We start from the raw sequence: 20,976 nt of genomic DNA on the forward strand, positions 1-20,976 counted from the left end.
GGAGTGATTTCAGTGTGGTTTGGGGGAGGGGCTTGTTTATCTTTTTCTGTTTGTCTAGCAACTTCTGTGGCACCTGATACTAATGTGCTATGACTGCTTACCTTATGAATTAATAGATGGGTGAATGGTAGATACAGCAAAGGATCAGGTTGTTCGCGTTCTTAGTAGCTCGTACATCTCAGTTAAATAGTTCTTTAAAGGTGTGCCTTCACTTAAAACAACAAGCTCTCTACCACGTGTGATCGGTTTCCCTCTTGAGATTACTTGATACCATTAAGAGTTAGGGCCAGTGGTGAAGAAATTTTATTTTCTATAAAAACCTTGGAATCACTTTATATACAAAGTAAAAAACAGCATTTTAAACATGTCTGCCATAGAATTAAATTTTTATTTTTAAATTTTGGAGCTTTCTAAATATATCACTATTATTCTTTCTATTGATTACTGAACTGCCAGGGTCAGGTAATTTAATAACCCTAATAAGTTAATTTTGTAGCATTTAAATCACTTTTTTTGTTTGTCTCAGCCCAGGAGAATCAGTGCCGTTTCTGTGGCAGAACGAGTTGCATACGAGAGAGGAGAAGAGCCTGGAAAAAGCTGTGGCTATAGCGTTCGATTTGAGTCCATACTTCCTCGCCCTCATGCGAGTATAATGTTTTGCACTGTAGGTCAGTGACAGGTTTTATTTTTGCCTTTCACTGGGGGTGTACATTGTGTTGTTTGTGAAGAAAACTTGATAGCAGCACAGAAGGACTGGAAATGATGTATCAAGAGCCCAGTCTCAGAATTCTTGTTTAAACAGAACTTTTGGCCATTTTCCTCTTAGAGAGTATGATACACTTCTGGTTTTGTAGCACAGAGCAAATGAAATCAACTTAGGTTACAAGAGTAACATCTTTTTCATACTCTTCATTAGACAAGGGTGTTTCAAAGTACAAATCAAGAACTTATACCAGTGATTGTTTCTTTTCTAAAATGCGGGGGTTATAGTAGTTGAAGCATGGATGATTGTCTAGAAATTTGTTTCTTTGCACTTTTCTGTACCTCCCTACTTTAACATAGAAGCTCATCTCCAGTGTTTGCTCTGATTTTCTTTTCAAGGTGTGCTCCTAAGAAAACTAGAAGCAGGCATTCGAGGAATCAGTCATGTAATTGTAGATGAAATACATGAAAGAGACATAAATGTAAGTAACCAGAGAGTTATAGTAAGGTACTGATACTAATACTCTGAATAAAGAGAGATCAAAGTAGAATATCTTTATTTCCATTTTTCCATAGCTTACAACTTCTGACAAAATTATGTACTCTAGTCACTAAGATATTGGCCGTTCTGTTTTAGCAAATGTTAAACCCTTTAGTTAAACCCTTTTTTTGTTAAAGCAGAGTTCTAAAAGTAAAGACCTCTTATTGTAAAGTAAGTATAATTTCAGTGATTATTAAGCTGTAGCATAATTCAGTAACTGAATGATTTATCACTGAATATCTGATGGAATTTTACTGATCAGTTTTTCTTTGAGTTGAAAATTTGTGATAAATTTTACTTTTTTATCTTTTGGCCATGTGGCTGGCGGCAGTCTTCTGACCAGCATTGAGCCCATCCCCATAGCAGTGATAGTGCTGAGTCCTAACTGTTGCGCCACTAGGGAATTTTACAATTTAATACAGTTAACAGTGTTTTTTGGATATTTGTAGTTTTCGTCTTTTTTGACGTTAATGGTAATAATACCAGAATTAAGGGAAAAAAACTAGATTTTTCACACCTGATCCTTTTGGTTCTTAGCAAAACTTATATAGAATTAACTTTTTATACAGTGTATAATTCAAAGATTGATCCCGTAAAGCAGTGACTCTTTTCTATGGCACTGTTTACATATCCAAACACAGATGTTAGTGGATGGACAATAAGTCATTCAAACTATTGCCAAACTGCTGTTACTTAAACATTCATTGGTGCTCCTCCTCCTTAGCAAATCCTTCCATTGCCGTTGTTGTTAATCATATTTAGTTTTAACAAAATGGATTTTTACTGTTGTGCTACAACAAAGTTTGCCTGGATGACCTTTTTAAATCACAAATCTAGCTGTTTGGTTGGATAACATATTTGCTGCTTTTGTCATTCAAAATCCTTTGAAAAGGCAGGGTTCCTCCCCCTCTAATCAATCAAAATGTTTCAGTATTATCTTTACTAATAGGTAGCACACAAATGTTCTTCCAGTTTAAATAATTCCAGAGAAACATTATGGATTATTGTTACTAATTTCCCCCAAAATAAGTGGTTTTGGTTAGCTTTTCTTGAAAGCTTGTCAGGTCTATATTAATGTATTGTTCATTCAGTAAAAATGGAAAAACAACTTGGCAGAAACTTTGTTCTCTTTCAGATGTCCCTAATCTAAACGTGTCACTTTAAGAGGGAAAACCCCAAAGAACTTATAAGACCAATTATTAGAAATACTTAGCGATGTGGCGGGATAAAAAGTTAATATACAAAAGTCAGTTGCATTGTATGTTACCAACAGCTAGAAAACAACTAAAAAGATACCACTGTACTAATCAGAATGTCAAACACCTAAGACTGACTCCAACAAAAAGACATGCAGAACCTCTATAGGAAAAATAAAACTTCATAACAAAATACTAGAAAAGAGTAGGTTGTATTCATGGCTAGAAGGACTTATGTCAGTTCATCTGACGTTGATCCACATTTGAATGTCTAATCATTTCCAGTAGGTTTTTTTTTTTAATGGAATAATTGTAAATAGGAAAGATTTAATGACCAAAAATAACCAGGACTCCTATAGAAGGGCAGAATGAAGGCTCTTGCTTTACAGATCTGGGACTTAATTTGAAGCTCTAGTAATTGAGATAGTGTGGCACGTGGGGTGACAGTTTGACTGATGGAGTAACAGACTGTAGAAACAGATAGTGTTGTGTGCAGCTTTGGTGTAGTAGAATGAGTGATAGATGTCAGGTTAGATCAGTGGGAAAGGGAATGGACTATTCAAGAAACGGAGCTGGAAACAAATGGGCATCTATAAGGAGATACTTGAATAGTGTTCGATCCTTACCTCATAACCAAATACAAAGATCAACTGCAGGTAGATAAGGGTCTAAGTGCCAAAGCAATTTTAAAACTTTAAACTAGAATACGTAAGTAGACATCTAAACAGCAGTACCCAGTAAAGATATAATGTGGCCCACACGTGTGATTTTTAATTTTCTAGCCTCATATTTTAAAAGGTGAAGAGAAATACAAAATTAGTATATCTAAAATTTTCATCATGTGGTCAATATAAAAAATTATCAAGGTTTTTTGCATTTTCTTTTTCATGTTAGATCCTCAAAAATCTATGTATTTTGCTCTTAGAGCACATCTTAGTTTAGATGAGGCATATTTCATGTCCTCAGTAGGCACAACTCTATGGGGCAACAAGTCCCAGTCCTTCTGGAAGAATTTCTTAAAACGTGAGATGCATTAACCATGAAAGAACACTGATGTGTTCATCTAAATTAATATTAGTTATTCATTCAAAAGATACCTTAAGGAAAACCACAAGCTTGAAGATTGCAATATAGCCAACAAAGGATTAGCAATATATAAACACCTCCTGCAAATTAGTAAGAAAGTACAGATGGCTCAGGAGAGAAATTTGAAAGAGGAGTTATATTTGGCTAGTAGACATGATGTGGGGTGTTGCGTCTCATTGGTGAATAGGAAAGTACAGACTAAGACCATAAGATACTTCTCCTTCATATCCACTTGATTAATAAAATACAAGTGATGATACCAAGTATTGAAGAATATAAATGTCATCAGGATCTCTTATCCATTGCTCCTGGTGGTTTATGAACCGGTGAAATACCTTAGGAAAATATTTGAGCATTATTTCCCAAAGTTCAACATTTCACACCCTCTGAGTACAGTTCCCTACCTACACTTACTCATGGAAACTTGGATATGTACCACAGGAGGTACGCACCAGAATGTTCAGAGGGCGAAAGTTTGGAAGATTAAGATCCTGAAAACAACATCGATACCTGCAGAGGGCATCCCCGGAAATCTTCTGGTGAATTACCGGGTATATACACACATTGTGATATTTAAGTAGTTTTGTCAGACTGGTAACACACGCGGGTGAATCTTAGCAGTGCTATAGTGTGTGAAAAAGGGAATCCCAAAAGGTGACATAGAATATCGTACCTTCTCATAAAGTTAAGAATAGGGAAATTTAAAAATTCGATGTATTCATGCATATATATGTCTGTATATATGTATTTAGATACACATATAGATAAGAGGAAAGTATATGAAAAGTAATAAAAGATTGAGAATGATGGATCTCGCTCTAGCTTGGGGAGGCAGAATGATGGACTTGAAGACCATAGCCAGAGAAAAGTTTGTCAGAGATCCACCTTTAATGTTGTTTGGTAGGTTGATGGAAACTCTACATTATTAAATAAGTGCCTTGATCATTATTTGTTTAAATGGACTAAGTACAACCTTTTCAATATTTTTCAGATTAGGTTTACAGGTGATTGGAAAACTGATTATAGGCTCATCGTGACTTTCTCCCTTTCTTTAAGTAAAGTTTGTGCAACTGAAAATGTAAATTTCATTGAAAATTTCCTCTCATTAAATTTTTTTCTTCTCCCTTCCCCTACCCCGATAGCACTCATTTCGAATCCCCATAACAAATAGGCTACAACTGTTGTTAAAAAGTACTGCTGCTGCGTCCCACTGTAATCCCTCATCTTACAAGCCACCTAAAAACCAAATTTCACTGATGTCTTGTGCTTATATAACTCAGAAGTCTTTTTAGGTGTATCTCATGAGCAAGGACTTGTTAATTCATTTGTTTTTCCATTTGTGTTTATGTTTTAATAGACTGACTTCCTTTTGGTAGTGCTGCGTGATGTGGTTCAGGCTTATCCTGAAGTGCGCATTGTTCTCATGTCTGCTACTATTGATACTAGCATGTTCTGTGAATATTTCTTCAATTGCCCAATCATTGAAGTTTATGGGAGGACTTTCCCGGTTCAAGGTAAATATTGTGGGAGTAGGGTGGGAGGGTGAGCGTTTTTTGTGCAGTAGTGTGTAGTTTTCCTTAATCCTAGAGATAGGAGTAATCTCAAGGATATTTAAAATAAAGTCTAAATTAGGGTATCACATACATCATAACATTCTTGGGGTTTAGTCAAGCAGTAGTGAATGATCTCAACTTGAGTTTACCTATCCAGTAAATTGTCTATCCTTAATAGCTAAACTTTTAAGATTCTGTACAGTCAAATGTAAATTACTATGGCCTATATATATTCATGGAAAATGCTGTTAAAAGTTTAAGCCGCCAGGGCCAAATTAACTAGAGAATCAATCTTTTGTAGAGCAGAGCAGGCAGATTTTGAAACAAGGTTAAGGTGAATGTTTGTCAAATTCATGCATCTCTGATTGTTAAGAACTTATTTGGAAGATTTTTATCATCACCATATTCTATGATAGTCATCTAGTAGCTTGGTTTTAAAAATGAATTACTTGGTACAGACTAATTTGAAGACATGAAAATAAGCTAAAAAGTTTTCAGTGTACATATGGAATGATGAATAGCTGTGTCAAGATGGTAACTTTTGAAATTCAAAAGAGTAGCTCTGAAATAAAAGTCAGTGCACTCATATCTCATGAGGGTCCAGTTAGTAATTCCCAAATGGCTTTGCATGCATACTGGGATTCAGAAAATAAGTAAGTGGATGGCAGGTGGTGAGAACCAGGTTAATTGCTGCAGTGAGAGGCTATATAGGTGAGTATGAGGGAAGACGTGAATAAACTGTGGTATTGGATTACAGTTGTAGACATTTGTAAGAACTCATGTTCTAATAGAAGTAAATAAATGCAGACAAGTCTGGATCCATGAATTTGTATATTTCCTAGCTTTGTCTGCTGAATATGCCTAGAAGTAATGACATTCTAGTATGATACCCAGATCTTGTTTCCAATACCATTCTCCAGTTAAAGGAACCAGATGTCCTTAAAGAAAACTGATTCTGAGGCAGGGAATACACAAGATGAGCCTAAAACATCTTGTAGTACCAGAAAGTAAGGAAGTGCTTAAAACAGTGAAGGAGTCAGAGGGACATAGGAGTCAGCTGTAAGCTCTCAGTGGCCAAAAATGGAATAGTTGGAACAGAAAAATAAAAAACATATTATTGCATTATAACCTGAAGTATAAAAATAGGTATCCATGGGGTCTCAAAGATTCAGGCATGACTGAGCAACTAAACTGAACTGATTAATTTATGCAGTGGTTGAATAAATATCTGGGTAATAAAGACACAGCTTTCATATGAAGAATTACAGAAAGAATTACGTAGATTCTGTTACTCAAAAAAGTGACTCTTTAATTCTTTGTATCTTCAGTGTACTCTGCTTAATGACTTGCTTCCAAAGAGTAACGTAGGGAAATGGGGAAACAAGTAACTTGGCAAACACTGCCTCACCATGATCAAGTTAATATCACCAGTGAGGAGTCATGTTGATATGTACCTTTGATATAATGTGATGAGAATGGTACTCTGGGGCTCTTTGGTGTAGTGGGTAAGTGTTTAGAGTATGAGACATTTCCAAAACACTTCTGGAACACTTTAGAGAACCTCAGGAGCATAATTGATCAGTAGGTGTTCCAGCCGTTGTTTGCACTAAGGTCCTTCTTTAGAGTAGTAACTGAAAGGAACCCATTTTATAAGGATGGACTATGGTTTATTATTAATTTCTGTCCACATGTAACACACCACGGGAGTATACAATATAGAGCACAGTATGCAGTCCATGATTGTTGGTGGATACCCTGACTGGCTTTGTGGGAACATGTATGTATAAGAGATACCTCACCCCCTCCTTCAAGGTTTAAGAAATGGGAACACTGAGTTTGGTTGGGAAAACAGGTTATTGCCCCTGAAATGCCTTGGTAGTTGTGAAAAATCAGATTGGAGGGCATGGAATTGATTTTGAATTGTGAATTAGAGGGTGAGTTTTAAAGACTGCTCATTCTGAAGGTTGCTGTTACTTACCCGATTATATTGTCCTGGCAGAATACTTTTTGGAAGATTGTATTCAGATGACCCACTTTGTTCCTCCACCAAAGGACAAGAAGAAGAAGGATAAGGATGATGATGGTGGTGAGGATGATGATGTAAGTGAATTTAATGAAGAATTTTCATTATGGGCAAAATTTTTATTACAGAGAATGATTTCAGTAAAAAGATAACGAGTTAACATTACAAAAAAACCTCTATAAATTAATATCTATCTTTGAATTCGCTGATGTATTTGAATTCACTGATGTATTTTACTCCAAAAAATTCCACATTCAGTGAAAAGTTTTTCATACAAGTTTTATCTCTGGCATAAAGGTTTTTTAAAAAAAGGAAAGAGGAGGATATTTAGTAACTATTTTGTATGACTTTGCTGCTCTATTTTCCATGAGCCATAGCACCTGGAAAACTGGTAGGTACAATCTTGTACCCCATCCCAGATGTACTGAGTCAAAATCCACATTTTAAGAAGATCTCCAGGAGACCCATATGTACAGTAAAGTTTTAAGAAGCAGCAGTTACAGTCCTTGGTTACACAGACTGTATGGTGATGACATTAGCACATGGAGAGAGTATTAAAGTGGGGGATCATGAGGGATTTCCTAAGAAGAAACAGGAAAGAAAAGTTGACACTTATTTCATAGTGCTTAAGAGTTGGACCAGTGATATTTTAAAATGCGTCTTAAGTCTGGAAACGTGAGCAGAATGAAGACTACACGGCAGCCAACAATGTATAATATAATAAACATAACCTCAGACTTTTTTTTTTTTTGAGGATTGGTAGTTTTAATCAGACGATTTGAAGATATAAATGAATTATATTGTGAATTACGTTCTCAAATCTTCTGATGAATTAGAAAATTTATGGGGGTTGGGAATCATAACAAGTTTGTTTCTCGTTACTGAAGGTTTGGGTTATCTTTGTTTCTCAGGCACACTTTTTGGAAAATACCAACCATAGTATTTCAGATGAAGGTGATCCAATACCCTGTCTGTAGGTCTCATTTTAGAATTAAAGGACTTAATATTTAGGGTGAGATGAGTCTGGAAATTACACAGAGAAGCATTGTGTATATATAAAGTAATTATACAGTAATTGATACAAAGAGAGGATCATAGAAGCAGTTCGTTAATCGGTAAGGAAAATATTTTTGAAAAACCAAGTTTATAGTCAAAAGAGAGAAACTTGGTAGAAAGAGCCATTAGTAGTTTCAGTAGAATGAAGAGTTTGTGCTTTGAATTTTAGTCATGTCCTACGGGGCATGTTGGTCAGTGGAAAAATTCAGTAAGCCAGTATGCAGTGGTTTTACATTTTTAAAAATTAAATTTCTTCTATATGCTAAATACAACTAAACAGCTAAAGATAATAAGGATATTTAGGTGTCATTTGGACATTGAGAACACATCTGCCTAGTTGTGGGCTGTGGTAATTGACACAGTCCAAAATATGTTTCCCTATTTTTTGCAGGCAAATTGCAACCTGATCTGTGGTGATGAATATGGTGCAGAAACAAGGATAAGCATGGCTCAACTGAATGAAAAGGAAACTCCTTTTGAACTCATTGAAGCTCTACTTCTGTACATTGAGACCCTTAATGTTCCTGGAGCGGTGTTGGTCTTTCTGCCTGGCTGGAATTTGATTTATACTATGCAGAAGCATTTGGAAATGAATCCACATTTTGGTATGAGTCTTTCTTGAATTTTCAACTACTTGAGAGTGGGAAATGAATGATTTTGCTTGTTCCCTCGCCAGTATGTGAAAACAAAGTTTAATGCATCGATTTTTTATTAAAAAGTACATCATGTAGTCAGTTTTAAACTAGGCTCCTTTTTAAGACCTGAATTTTTCCATATTGTTACAGGAAGCCACCGGTATCAGATTCTACCTCTGCATTCTCAGATTCCGCGAGAGGAACAGCGCAAAGTATTTGATCCAGTACCAAGTGGAGTAACCAAGGTAACAGGGTTGCAAGTGCCTTAGATATTAAATGAGACAGACTTCAAAGAGCTATCCAGAACAGTTACTTGTAAATGATCTAAATTGAGGAAGAAAAACATAGGTCTTTTCTTCATGAATTTAGTGGTTTTTCCAGTTATCCAGTCATTGAGTGGTTTTTGTTTTTGTTTTTGTTTTTAAACTTTTGTAATTCTATTGTCACTTACTACATAGGCAGGTCATTCTTTTTGAGTACATAATAAAATATTTTCCTGAGTGTAATTTTTAAAATATCATTTCTTCACAGATCATTTTGTCCACAAATATTGCAGAGACAAGCATTACCATAAATGATGTTGTTTATGTCATTGACTCCTGCAAGTAAGTTCACAAGGAACCCATTGCCTGGGATATAAGAAATCTTTAGAAAGTTCTATGTAGTGTCTAAAGTCAGTTTACAGAATCAGAACACTTTAAAAGTCTATTCTCTTACCATCAAAATTACTGTGCTGTATCTCTGTGTACTGAGTTACAGGCTACTGAGTGATTCTTGGTGTTGATCATCATATCAGTTATGGTAGAAAGTGACAGAGCTTAATGTTAGCTTCTGGCTGCTTCTCACTCTTTTTATCTGCTGGTGTTTTTCTCATAAGCCATTGGGTGTTTCCATTGACCACTGCACATAGTACAATAGTGAGCTATTTGGTGTGTAAAGATAACCAATATTTAGGTTGTGACAAATGTCCTACTTGTAGGACGCTCACTTAGAATTAAGACTTCACATTTATATGAGATGGCCTGGGACACAGCCAGGGCGGCACTGTGTCACTGGTAAGGTAATACACAGAGAGGACAGAAACGGCAGAGCTTGGTTCTGTCCAGCCAGCTTGTGCAGCTTGTCTTTTCAGTATAGTCCCTAAGCCTGTCCTGGAAGTTGAAAAAGATTTGCCAGTGCCCATGTCAGGCCAACCTCAGTCATTTAGTGACAGCTGCCTGTGTGCGACATTGACAAATTCCGAGTTTGCTACAGGGCTCCAGAAGTACCTTGCTAACAACGCTTGGTGAGGTCATTAGAAGTACTACGTATTCCGGTTTAGCACATAGTCTTTAGATCATAGGTTGCCTAGCAGTTATAAACTTTGGAATAGAATTGCCTTGAATAATTAGCACTTAGTTACCTGTATGTGCCATATCCTGTTTAAATGCTATGTGTTCATTAATTCACAAAATGTTTATAAATAAAAACACTCTGAGGTAGGTGCTAGTATTATACACATTTTCAGATGAGGAAAATGAGTCACAGAAAGATTAGTAACTTGGCCAAGATCATCCAGCTGGCAAGTGGCACGTATGTGTTAAATCAGCTCATAGTAGGTTGGCAGCTTAGAGAGTGCAGGGTCAGATTCTTGGTGCTGCTCACAGACAGACATTGCAGGTAGGCCTAACTATCTGGAAGCACCTGCCACTTGGTGGAAATATAATAGCCATGTATTGATAGTCATGTGAGTTTTAGAATTAACCGCCCATTCCTATTTAGGCAAAAAGTGAAGCTGTTCACTGCTCACAACAATATGACCAATTATGCTACAGTATGGGCATCTAAAACAAACCTTGAGCAGCGGAAAGGACGAGCTGGCCGTGTGCGCCCTGGATTCTGCTTTCACCTCTGCAGCCGAGCTCGTTTTGAGAGGTAAGACCAATTCTTGAGTGAAGAAGGAAGATTTTCTTTCAGCCTTTTTACACACACAGCCCCTCCCCACACCTCTGCCCTGACATAACTTAATGAACTCAGTACATAGTGCTTTCAGTTAAGTTCATTGCAGGAAACTTAGCTTAGATGTAAGATTATGGTGAGAATGAGATGAAATTAGAAATTATCCACAGTGGCATATTTGATACTGGTATACTTTTTATTGATAATCTTTTAAAAGCATGATGTGTTTTCCCCACCAAAAAAAAAAAAAAGGATATATGTGCATTATTCTGGCACCACATAGGGAGTACTGATATTTATGAAATGATTAGCTTTCTGGAAAAATATGTTAAAATATGCGTTTATAGACCCCACAACCACCCAGCACATCACCTCTGTCATATGACCTGCCTCGTGTGTGAGAGAGAGAGGGTGTTGTTCACCTAAGGAAGCCAGAGTCTGAGGAGCTTAGCAGACCTCTCCAGTGCTGAAATCCAAGTCTGTCAGTGCCTTGTCCATTTCCCATTTATACCACAAGGCCTTTTGGGGAATGTTAGTGGATGAGACCAGGTGCTTTAATATACTTCTCTGGGCATAAGCACACCATCTTCTCAGATTGTTGGCTCTCCAAATCAAGTTGTATTCCCTGTGTGCCTCCCCACAACGCCCCCCTTCCCAATTTTTTTAAATAAGAAAAGTACTGGCCTTGAATTATAGACTTAAGATATCTATTTAGTTGTATGTTTTCTGGAAATCAGTGTGGTGTACGTTAGGTTTAACAAGTTGATAATAAAGGTAAGTTAGGGGTGTGTGTGTATTTACCACAATGAAGAATTGTGGGCCAGACTAATTTAGGTCTAGATGTATATAACACTGAATAAAAATCAGAGCTTTGATTTGTTTTTATACTGGTAGCATGGCTCCCTAGTAATTGTAAATGTAGGTTTATTTGAGCATCAGAAATTAATGCAGGCAACTGGCTGCAACATGATACTTAGTTCTTTTTAAAGGTTGGATTCTCCCTTGAACTGAAGAAACATCTTGGAGTAAAATCAGCTCACAGCTAGTAACAGCATGAATAGATTGAGATTTTTGTTCTTTTTTTCTGTAAGATAAAGTATAGGTATGCTATATGCGTTTATGTAAACCTGATTTAAGCTGGTCTAAGTCTTGCCAGAAATGTTTGCATTCACCTCCAGATGGTCCCTCTGAATCTTCGTTACAAGTAGTTCATATAGAATAAGCATGAATTAGAAATGTAGAGACCTGCATTTTGATATTATTTGTACCTATTCACACTCTTGAGGTCTTTATTTCCCCATTCTACAAAATGAGATTAAGTTACTTAACCTTTTTGTGTCTCTTTCCTCAGTGGGGGAAAAAAGGTAATATAATGCTAACTCCATAGGATTTGTTTGAGAATTAAGTATGTCAGTAATGGAAAGTATTGAGAACAGTGCTCGGCACACAGTAAACTCTCAGTAAATACTATTGTTAATTTATTTGTGTAGTTTTTATTAATAAAATTGTAAAAGGGAAGAGAGTCTTTATAGTAAATATAAGTGTTCTTCGGTAATTGTGGAAGGATGAGGGAAGGGCCTGATAGCTCTCTGCAAGGTTTTTGCTAATTAAACACGTGTGTACACAAAAGAAGATGGTTATTTTATGCTTATTTTCCCCTAGACTTGAAACCCACATGACACCAGAGATGTTCCGAACACCATTGCATGAAATTGCTTTGAGCATAAAACTTCTGCGTCTGGGAGGAATTGGCCAGTTTCTGGCCAAGGCAATTGAACCTCCGCCTTTGGATGCTGTGATTGAAGCGGAGCACACACTTAGAGGTACCCACAAATACAGGTCTGCCTAGTTCATGTCAATTATACCATCTGTCTTGTCCTGATAAAGAACACTTCACAAAGGAGTCAAGAAGAGGATACAGTCCACAGGACTGTGATAGTAAAACTTCCAATGTTGCTTAATGTACTTAGTATGATCAGTATATAAAATGAGCAATATAAGGTAAGAAAGGGGTAGTAATATGAATCTCATTTGGGGAAAAAAATGGAGAAAAGGTAGATGTTATTTCTTAACCAATATTTAAGATCAGACTGAATTATTCATGATGCCCACAGCATTTTATGTACATCTCTTAGAACCTCTTTGTTTTCTAATCACACTTAGAGAAACAGTATATAGTGGAAAAAAATAAGAACATTGGAGTAAATTTGAATTTTTAATCTCATGCTCATCTGCTATGTGAACTTCAGAAATTTATTCTCCAGGTTTCATTTCTTTCTAAAAATTATTAACAGATGGTGTCAGACTTGTTACAGCATGTTTTATGCACCTGTTATAGTTACTACTGTACTTACAGACTTCTCATGGACGGTACTCAGCTTTATAGCCTACAGGGCCTAATTCTAGTGCTTTCTTCATTAATCTTGCTCTGTTTTTGAGTGAACAGAATTGTTGATATGGGCATAATGCTGGCAGTTGGCTTGACAAATGATGAAAACTTGAGTCAGTATCTAAGTTTACAGAAACTTAATCTGTAAAGTTAAGTTTCATCTTCGCCGCCGGGGTTGAAGGGGTGTTCCTTACTGTTTCTGCTCACAAAGAAATCTCTCCCCGCAGAGCTTGATGCGTTAGATGCCAATGATGAGTTGACTCCTCTAGGACGAATCCTGGCTAAACTCCCCATTGAGCCTCGTTTTGGCAAAATGATGATAATGGGATGTATTTTCTAGTAAGTGCTTTGTTTTATTGCTTACAACTAAATGGTAAAACAGTTTCAGAATTTCATCCCCCTCCCAGTAAAAACAGGATGGGCCCAAATAGAAGAAAAAGCTTAAATATTCCTCAGTAGAGAAGTGGCATACTTCAGATACTGAGGAAAGTGTGAAATGAGAAGAGACTGTTTTAGTAGATGGATACCTGGGCCTAATTTGTTGAGACAAAGAGCACAGATTTATCAAGAGAAGTGCATTTCCTCTAGGAGGTTAAGCAGCTGTCCAAGAAAGAGAAAGTTTTGAAGATTAAGAGATTTAGTAAAATGAGGGAGAATGGGAAAGGAAAATAGAATACTTAGTCAATTTATGGTAAATAAGCATCCATTAACATCAAAGTTCATTATGTTTTTTTCTTCTGGAGAGCAGCTGTAAAGTTCTTTGTTAAACCAATTTCAGTACTAAAAAAGCAATATGATAGCTGATACCCTGACCCACAATTGACTGTACTGCGCGAGTTGCTGGAACAAGAATGTGGTTTAGACTGGTTTTCTCGTCTCTTTCAGTGTGGGAGACGCTATTTGTACCATCTCTGCCGCCACCTGCTTTCCAGAGCCGTTCATCAGTGAAGGAAAGCGACTGGGTTATATCCATCGAAATTTTGCTGGAAACAGATTTTCTGATCATGTGGCCCTTTTATCAGTATTCCAGGCTTGGGATGATGCTAGGTATGGGCTTGAAAGACAAAGATTTGTAAGATTGAATGAACTGTCTAGTTTGTAATCTGTATCTAGTTCTTTAGGCTTTGAGCATAACTTCTTAACCTGTTTGTTTAGAATGGGCGGAGAAGAAGCAGAGATACGTTTCTGTGAGCACAAAAGACTCAATATGGCAACACTAAGAATGACCTGGGAAGCCAAAGTTCAGCTCAAAGAGATTCTGATTAATTCTGGATTTCCAGAAGGTAAGATTCTCATATCTAAAGTACCTTATTAATATTACATATTCACATTGACAGTCCAGTATATTTTAGCTTTAAACATAAGGCTTTTGCTTTTTTTTGTATTCCTAGCTGTTTCTTAAGTTTTTTGAACTCTGGTGATAATCAGTTTTTCACATTAATTGAATTTTTTTTAAGGCTGCAAAAGGTTATAATGTTCAAATCACAGTTTTGTACAAAGATGATTAATAGATGTTTTGAGAATTGTGCTGCTTTGGGAGGTTTTATTTTTATTGGATTATAGTTGATTTACAGTGTTGTGTTAGGTTCTGCTGTACAGCAAAGTGAATCCGTTACACATTAGTCTTTTTTAGATGGAAGGGTGTGCTTTTATTTCTAATCCATTTACCTTGTGAAAAACATAGGCCTAGCTTTTTGCACTTCTAGAATGAGCAGTTTGTTGAATTGACCTCAGGTAGTGGTTTGTGCTGATCTGTTCATTCTTAGATGTGAAATAAGCTCTATTGCATTAAATTTTAATTGGCTTTGAGTAAGTTTTAATGGACAGCTAATCATAGAGGACTTTGATATATGATATTGGAATAGTAATCCAACTGTTCATTTCTTGTGTGAATTTGGACTATTGTACTTTTCCAACTAGATTGAGACAGAGTTAATTTTCTGAAACTTCGAGAATTGGAACACATAACCAGGAACAGCTAGTTGAGAGACAGAAGGACTACCTTCTGGGCCATATCTAAATAATTAAACATTTTTCTTCTGTTGTAAACTGACTAAATTTGTACTTTGAAAAATCAAAGGAAAATAGGACATTTTTGTATGATAGACGCTTTATAAAATTCCTGAGATGCAGATATGACCCCCATATGAGGCAACTGGCACAGAGGTTTAAATTACTTGTCCACACTCATTCAGTTCAGAAGTTTATAAGACTGGTATACAAGCTTTTGGGGACAAAGTTTATCCATACTCTTACCGTGATACTTTCCATGTGATGGGCTGGGCATAAAGCATTGTTGGGGTGAAAACATCAGTGTTTTTCTAGTGTGTTGCTCTTGGTCATCATTTCATCTTCTGCAGAAGGAACAGCTTTTTAAGAGCAGCAGGTGGAATACTGGTCATACCAGTCTATCTCTAATCTGAGAGGAGATGGTTAATTGGGGTATTTGTTTTTAAGTACTTCAAGCTTACGTTGTGTCTACAAAAGAAAACAGATGTTTTAATTTTACTAAAATGGTGAAGACTCAGCAGAATTTCTCCTTGCATTAATCTGAGTGCAAAAATGCTAAGAACAGAGACAGTTAAATGGGTTATTTGAAAAAGAGAATGAGGGAGGAGTTAATTCTTACAATTGTCATTTAATTTTGGTAAATTCAGTGTTAGAATTAGCCAGATACTTGATTATTTTTTTTTAATCTCCTTTCTCTTAACAGAGTGTTTACTGACACAAGTGTTTACTAACACTGGACCAGACAATAATCTGGATGTTGTTATCTCTCTCCTGGCCTTTGGTGTATACCCCAATGTGTGTTACCATAAGGAAAAGAGAAAGATTCTCACCACTGAAGGGCGTAACGCACTTATCCACAAGTCATCTGTTAATTGTCCTTTTAGCAGCCAAGACATGAAGTACCCATCTCCCTTCTTTGTATTTGGTGAAAAGGTAAGAAAAGAGAGGTTTAGAAAACTTTTACATTTAAAATCCAGATTACTTTATTAATGTGTAGTGGGAACATGAGTTTTAGTTCATTTATTAGTATATGGTAGTTGACTGACAGTTGGAATGTTAACTTTCTCCTCTTGCCTCTTTACCTTCAGATTCGAACCCGGGCCATCTCTGCTAAAGGCATGACCTTAGTCACCCCCTTGCAGCTGCTTCTCTTTGCCTCCAAGAAAGTTCAGTCTGATGGACAGCTTGTGCTTGTAGACGACTGGTATGGATTTTCAGATGTGAACTCACCTGAATTCTTAGAATTGAAATGTAGTGGAATTCAGCTGCTAATCTATTTGTGAAATACGGCAAAATTCAATGGCATAAACAATGTGTTTTATAGCACTGTCTTTTGAAGAGTAGTATATCCTAGGCTTATGGTTTGTGAAGTTAAATTGATTATACTTGCAGAGGCAGATGCATTAAGTCAGGGGTGCCCACCCTCTGGGATCCAGTGCCTGGTGATCCGAGGTGGAGCTGATGCCGTAATAACAGAAATTCAGTGCACAGTAAATGTAATGCACTTGAATCTTCCCAAACTATGCCACTACCACCCCAGTCTGTGGGAAAAGTGTCTTCCACAAAAATCGATTCCTGGTGCCAGAGAGGTTGGGGACTGCTGCATTATTCACTGGAGCCCCATCCACTGCCGTGAATACCACACTAAGGAGTTAGAATCTAATTGGAATTCGGATGCCTCTTTGTTATGTACACTTCATATTGCTTAGAGACTAGTGGTGTCTGTGTAGTAACCACTTGGCAGAATTGAACAGAGCTTAATGGTTAGTAGGCTCAGTCATATTCATGAAAATTTACAGAACTCTGAGTCTCGTATTTCATTCTTTTATTGGAGGCTGAAGTGATCTAGATTGCTAAGAGTACTTCGCTTGGTAGACTTCATGGTTCACAACTCCTGCCAGTAGCTAGCAGTGAAATTTAAGAAGTTGGTTTAGCTTATTGTTACTCTTCATACCTGTGTTTGCTAAATCTAGGGCCATTACATTTGTTGAAAGTATTGTTACTTGGGAAAGAAGTTAAATTTATCCCATCACTTGCCATGGGTGAAACTGGGAGATAATAGTCCTTTTCTGTGGGTACCTCCTCTCATTTTTAATCATTTTCCCCTAATTTAGGATCAGACTGCAAATATCTCATGAAGCTGCTGCCTGTATCACTGCTCTTCGAGCAGCCATGGAGGCTCTGGTTGTTGAAGTAACCAAACAGCCTGGTATCATCAGCCAGTTGGATCCTGTTAATGAACGTATGCTGAACACAATCCGCCAGATCTCTCGGCCCTCAGCTGCTGGTATCAACCTTATGATAGGCACTACACGGTGGGTGCCACAGTAACTTTTCTTTGAACTAAGCAGAAGAGACAGTAATCTTACTCTACATTTAGTTTATGGAGGCCTTGTTATTTAAGTTAAAATTCTGTACACATTCTAAATGAAGTTTAGTTCTGGTTAACACATTCAGAGAAAGAGTGTTAATGATCTGTTACACCAGTGCGTGCTAGAGATAGAAAGAGACCTTGGAAGTACATATAGAGTCCAGGGTAGGTCCCATGACAGGAAAAAAAGGAAAAATGATGAGGGTTACATTGCTGCTGCTTCAAATGAAAAGCATCAGAGTTTAATCTTTAAAATGTTTTATTTGCTTCAGTTTTTTTCACCTTTAAAAATTTTCTTTGCCCAGTGCTTTTTACTCTCAAAATTTTTGATACCTGTAGAAAAGGCAGAACAGTAGTTAAACTCTGTTAACTTAGGTTTCAGTGATTGTCAGCCATTTGTGATTCAGTTGCAGGTGTTAACGACATTTTACATCAGTATGCTTCATGTATCTTTTAAGAACATGGCTACAAGTCACATCCCCAAAATGTGTTAAAATAACAATATCTAATATACAGTCATTAAAATTTGTCATTCAAAAATATTTTGCAATCTCCACATCAAAAATCACTTAACTGCATTTGGTTTTAAAGTGTTAACTTACTATACAGAAATGCTGTGTGCTTTATGGATTCTGGCATTCCATTTTGGTTCGTACTGAGTTAACTTTTCCTTTGAATTAATCAGACATAGTACTTAGGGTGTGGCACACTGTGCTAAGTGCTTTTCCCATATTAGCTTGTTTTAATACTTAATCCACTTGTGATGTAGGTAGATCATTATCCCTTTTAATATAAATGAATAAACTAAGCACAGGGAAGTTAAAACCCAGATCATCCAGCTAGTGAATGGTAGAGTTGGATTCTCAGGCAGACAGGAAGGCTCCTGAAACGGTGCTCTCATAACTGTGGTCTCCCCACAAGGTCAGTTGTACAGAATAATTGAGAAAGAATCTTCAGAAAGAAAGATGGAAAATACATGTCCCAGGCATGGTATAAGTGCAGTACTCATAGATGTTTAGGAGATATAACTTTTGTCAGGAAGGGGTGGTGATCAAGAAGGCTTCGCATGCAAGCTGCTCTGTGAAGGACAAAAGGCCAGGAACTAGTAAGGATGGGATAGAAATAAAGAGGTTATGTTGTGTGAATAAAATGGTGGTCTGAATTACAGGGGAATTGAAAAGTAACTAGATTAGAAAGATTTGCGATGGAGTCAGTAAGTATTGGTGATGGATTAAAATGGGGAGAGCAGTGTAGTGAGGGAATGAAGACAGATCCCACCATGTTTCTGGCATGGACAGCAGCTGAGTTGGTAATGCTAGTGTCTAAGAAAAGCTGCACAGGAGGAGTGAGCAGATTGGGGTATGTTAAATTGACATTTTGGTGAGACATGTTGATGCTCTGCAGTTTTTCATTACCCTCCTTTCTTTGCCATATGAAGCCAATTTAGATGTAAGTAAATTACCCAAAGGCATTTTGCAAAGACATTTTTCAGAGTTAATACAGGAAAATATTTTGTGGTAAAGGTCAAATGATTTATTGCCAGGTCAAATTATTACTTTCTTAGAATGCCATATATTTGAGATGAGTGAAAGTTGTAAACACATGCCAAAATTTTAGGATTTTTAGAATGAACCAGTAAGAACTTCAGAAAAACAGATATTTACAGATATGCCTCCTCTTGTGTCTATCTTGGAGTTTAGTAGATTTATTTCATTTCAGCTTAATTGGTGCATTTGGCTGTATTCCCTTTGTGTACTAAATATTCAAATATGACTAAATGTTAATATTTTGTGACTAGTTAAGAAGTATTCAGGATGCTTTACTAAAGAGGTGGTTTTGTGCTTTTCCTAGGTATGGAGATGGTCCCCGTCCTCCCAAGATGGCTCGTTATGACAATGGAAGTGGATATAGAAGGGGAGGTTCTAGTTACAGCGGTGGGGGCTATGGTCTTGGAGGCTATGGCACTGGAGGCTACGGAGGTGGTGGAGGCTATGGTGGTAGAGGAGGCTACAGTGGCGGTGGCTATGGGGGTGGCTCCAACTCCTTTCGGGGAAGCTATGTTGGAGGTGGTGGTGGTGGTGGTGGCGGCGGTGGCGGTTTCAGAGGGCTTTCCCGAGGTGGCTATAGAGGTATGTCAGGAGGGGACTACAGAGGGGAGAGTGGAGGAGGATACCGAGGATCTGGAGGGTTCCAGCGAGGAGGTGGCAGAGGGGGCTATGGGGGTGGTTACTTTGGACAAGGAAGAGGAGGTGGAGGCTATTAAAGTTGAGTTATGTCAGTGTCTATGCGTAGACAGTTGAATAAAAAAGCATGCTACCCATTTTCTCAAGTTATTTGCTGCCAGTAAGTAAACCCATTTTCCACCTGTTCTGTAGTTCATTGTAGCTTAAACTACTAGACATTTAGTTATATTAGTGATTTTGTTTATATTATGTAAAATATAATCTATAATAAAGGTACCACAGTTTGTATTTTTTTTCTTTCAGGAGTTGAGAACTGTCTTTAAAATACTTGATATTTTCTTGACTTTAGTTTAATACAATAGAAAATAAAGTATTACATTGAATACTGGCCATGTATAGTTAATTGTTGATCTTACACATTAGAATAATTTTACAATGCCAGTTAATTACATTCATTAGTTTTAAATGTCAGGGGGAAAACTACTTCATTTCATAACTATACCAACTGATGTCATTACCTACAGTAGTTAGAATAAATAGCTTTGGAATGCTGCTGTTATTCTTGAATTAAATACTGGCTGGTACCCAATTGACCTGAATCTCTGTACCTGAATAAAACTTTTGACCTAGGACTGAGTATTTTTACTTTTTTCCAGGCTTTGTCTTTGAAAAATCTAAGACCAAGGTCAGCATTCTCTTTTTTCATGGTTAGTAGTTTCCAGTATTAAAATTAATTTTAAAGTTTAAAAATTAATCCAAAAAACTAAGGTAAGCGAAGCTTCACCAGTGCATAATGTTTAGGTGTTTGACAAATAACATTAACATGTATTTCAAAGGATATTTGTTAAGCTAGGTTATTTTATTGGAGACATTTATACACTTAGTATATACTTTGTTTCCAGTGAATTTTCACATTTCTCATTTCAGTAGCACAGTATAGTATAGTAGAGATTACAGAGTTTTTCCATTAGAACAGAGTTCATATCTTAATGCCGCTGACATGTGAACGATCTTGGACAACTTATATTTTGTCTTAGGGGCGTTTTCAAAATCCTCTTCTCGTGGATTACCCTCAACAGTTAACTGCTGATAAGTCCAATTTATTTATAGACTCTCAAATCTGTATCTCCAGCTGAGATTTTCTTTCTGTGCATCAGACCTTTGTAAAAAAAACTGCTTATTGAACAATAGATTGCTGTCCAGAAACAAAACTTTCCAAACTGAAGAAAAACCCCTAATTCACTGCATCTTGTGTATCTCACAAAGAATAAATTAGCAACTGCTTGTACCTTG

At 36.9% G+C, this 20,976-nt stretch overlaps 1 protein-coding gene across 1 annotated transcript in view; it reads left to right on the forward strand.

Moving 5' to 3' along the window:
- The window catches only part of DHX9 (DExH-box helicase 9), a 41,979-nt gene extending 21,003 nt beyond the window's left edge, over positions 1-20,976 (forward strand). The window contains exons 13-28 of the mRNA XM_019976423.2: positions 527-668; positions 1,102-1,184; positions 4,883-5,039; positions 7,078-7,178; positions 8,549-8,762; positions 8,943-9,037; positions 9,324-9,397; positions 10,554-10,706; positions 12,393-12,553; positions 13,347-13,458; positions 14,005-14,166; positions 14,275-14,402; positions 15,833-16,062; positions 16,218-16,333; positions 17,244-17,444; positions 19,352-20,976. Of these exons, the coding sequence (XP_019831982.2) occupies positions 527-668; positions 1,102-1,184; positions 4,883-5,039; positions 7,078-7,178; positions 8,549-8,762; positions 8,943-9,037; positions 9,324-9,397; positions 10,554-10,706; positions 12,393-12,553; positions 13,347-13,458; positions 14,005-14,166; positions 14,275-14,402; positions 15,833-16,062; positions 16,218-16,333; positions 17,244-17,444; positions 19,352-19,763 (2,541 nt within the window). The 3' untranslated portion in view covers positions 19,764-20,976. The remainder of the gene's footprint in view (positions 1-526; positions 669-1,101; positions 1,185-4,882; positions 5,040-7,077; positions 7,179-8,548; positions 8,763-8,942; positions 9,038-9,323; positions 9,398-10,553; positions 10,707-12,392; positions 12,554-13,346; positions 13,459-14,004; positions 14,167-14,274; positions 14,403-15,832; positions 16,063-16,217; positions 16,334-17,243; positions 17,445-19,351) is intronic.

This window comes from Bos indicus, chromosome 16, assembly GCF_029378745.1.
Source record: "Bos indicus isolate NIAB-ARS_2022 breed Sahiwal x Tharparkar chromosome 16, NIAB-ARS_B.indTharparkar_mat_pri_1.0, whole genome shotgun sequence".
Taxonomy (NCBI): domain Eukaryota; kingdom Metazoa; phylum Chordata; class Mammalia; order Artiodactyla; family Bovidae; genus Bos; species Bos indicus.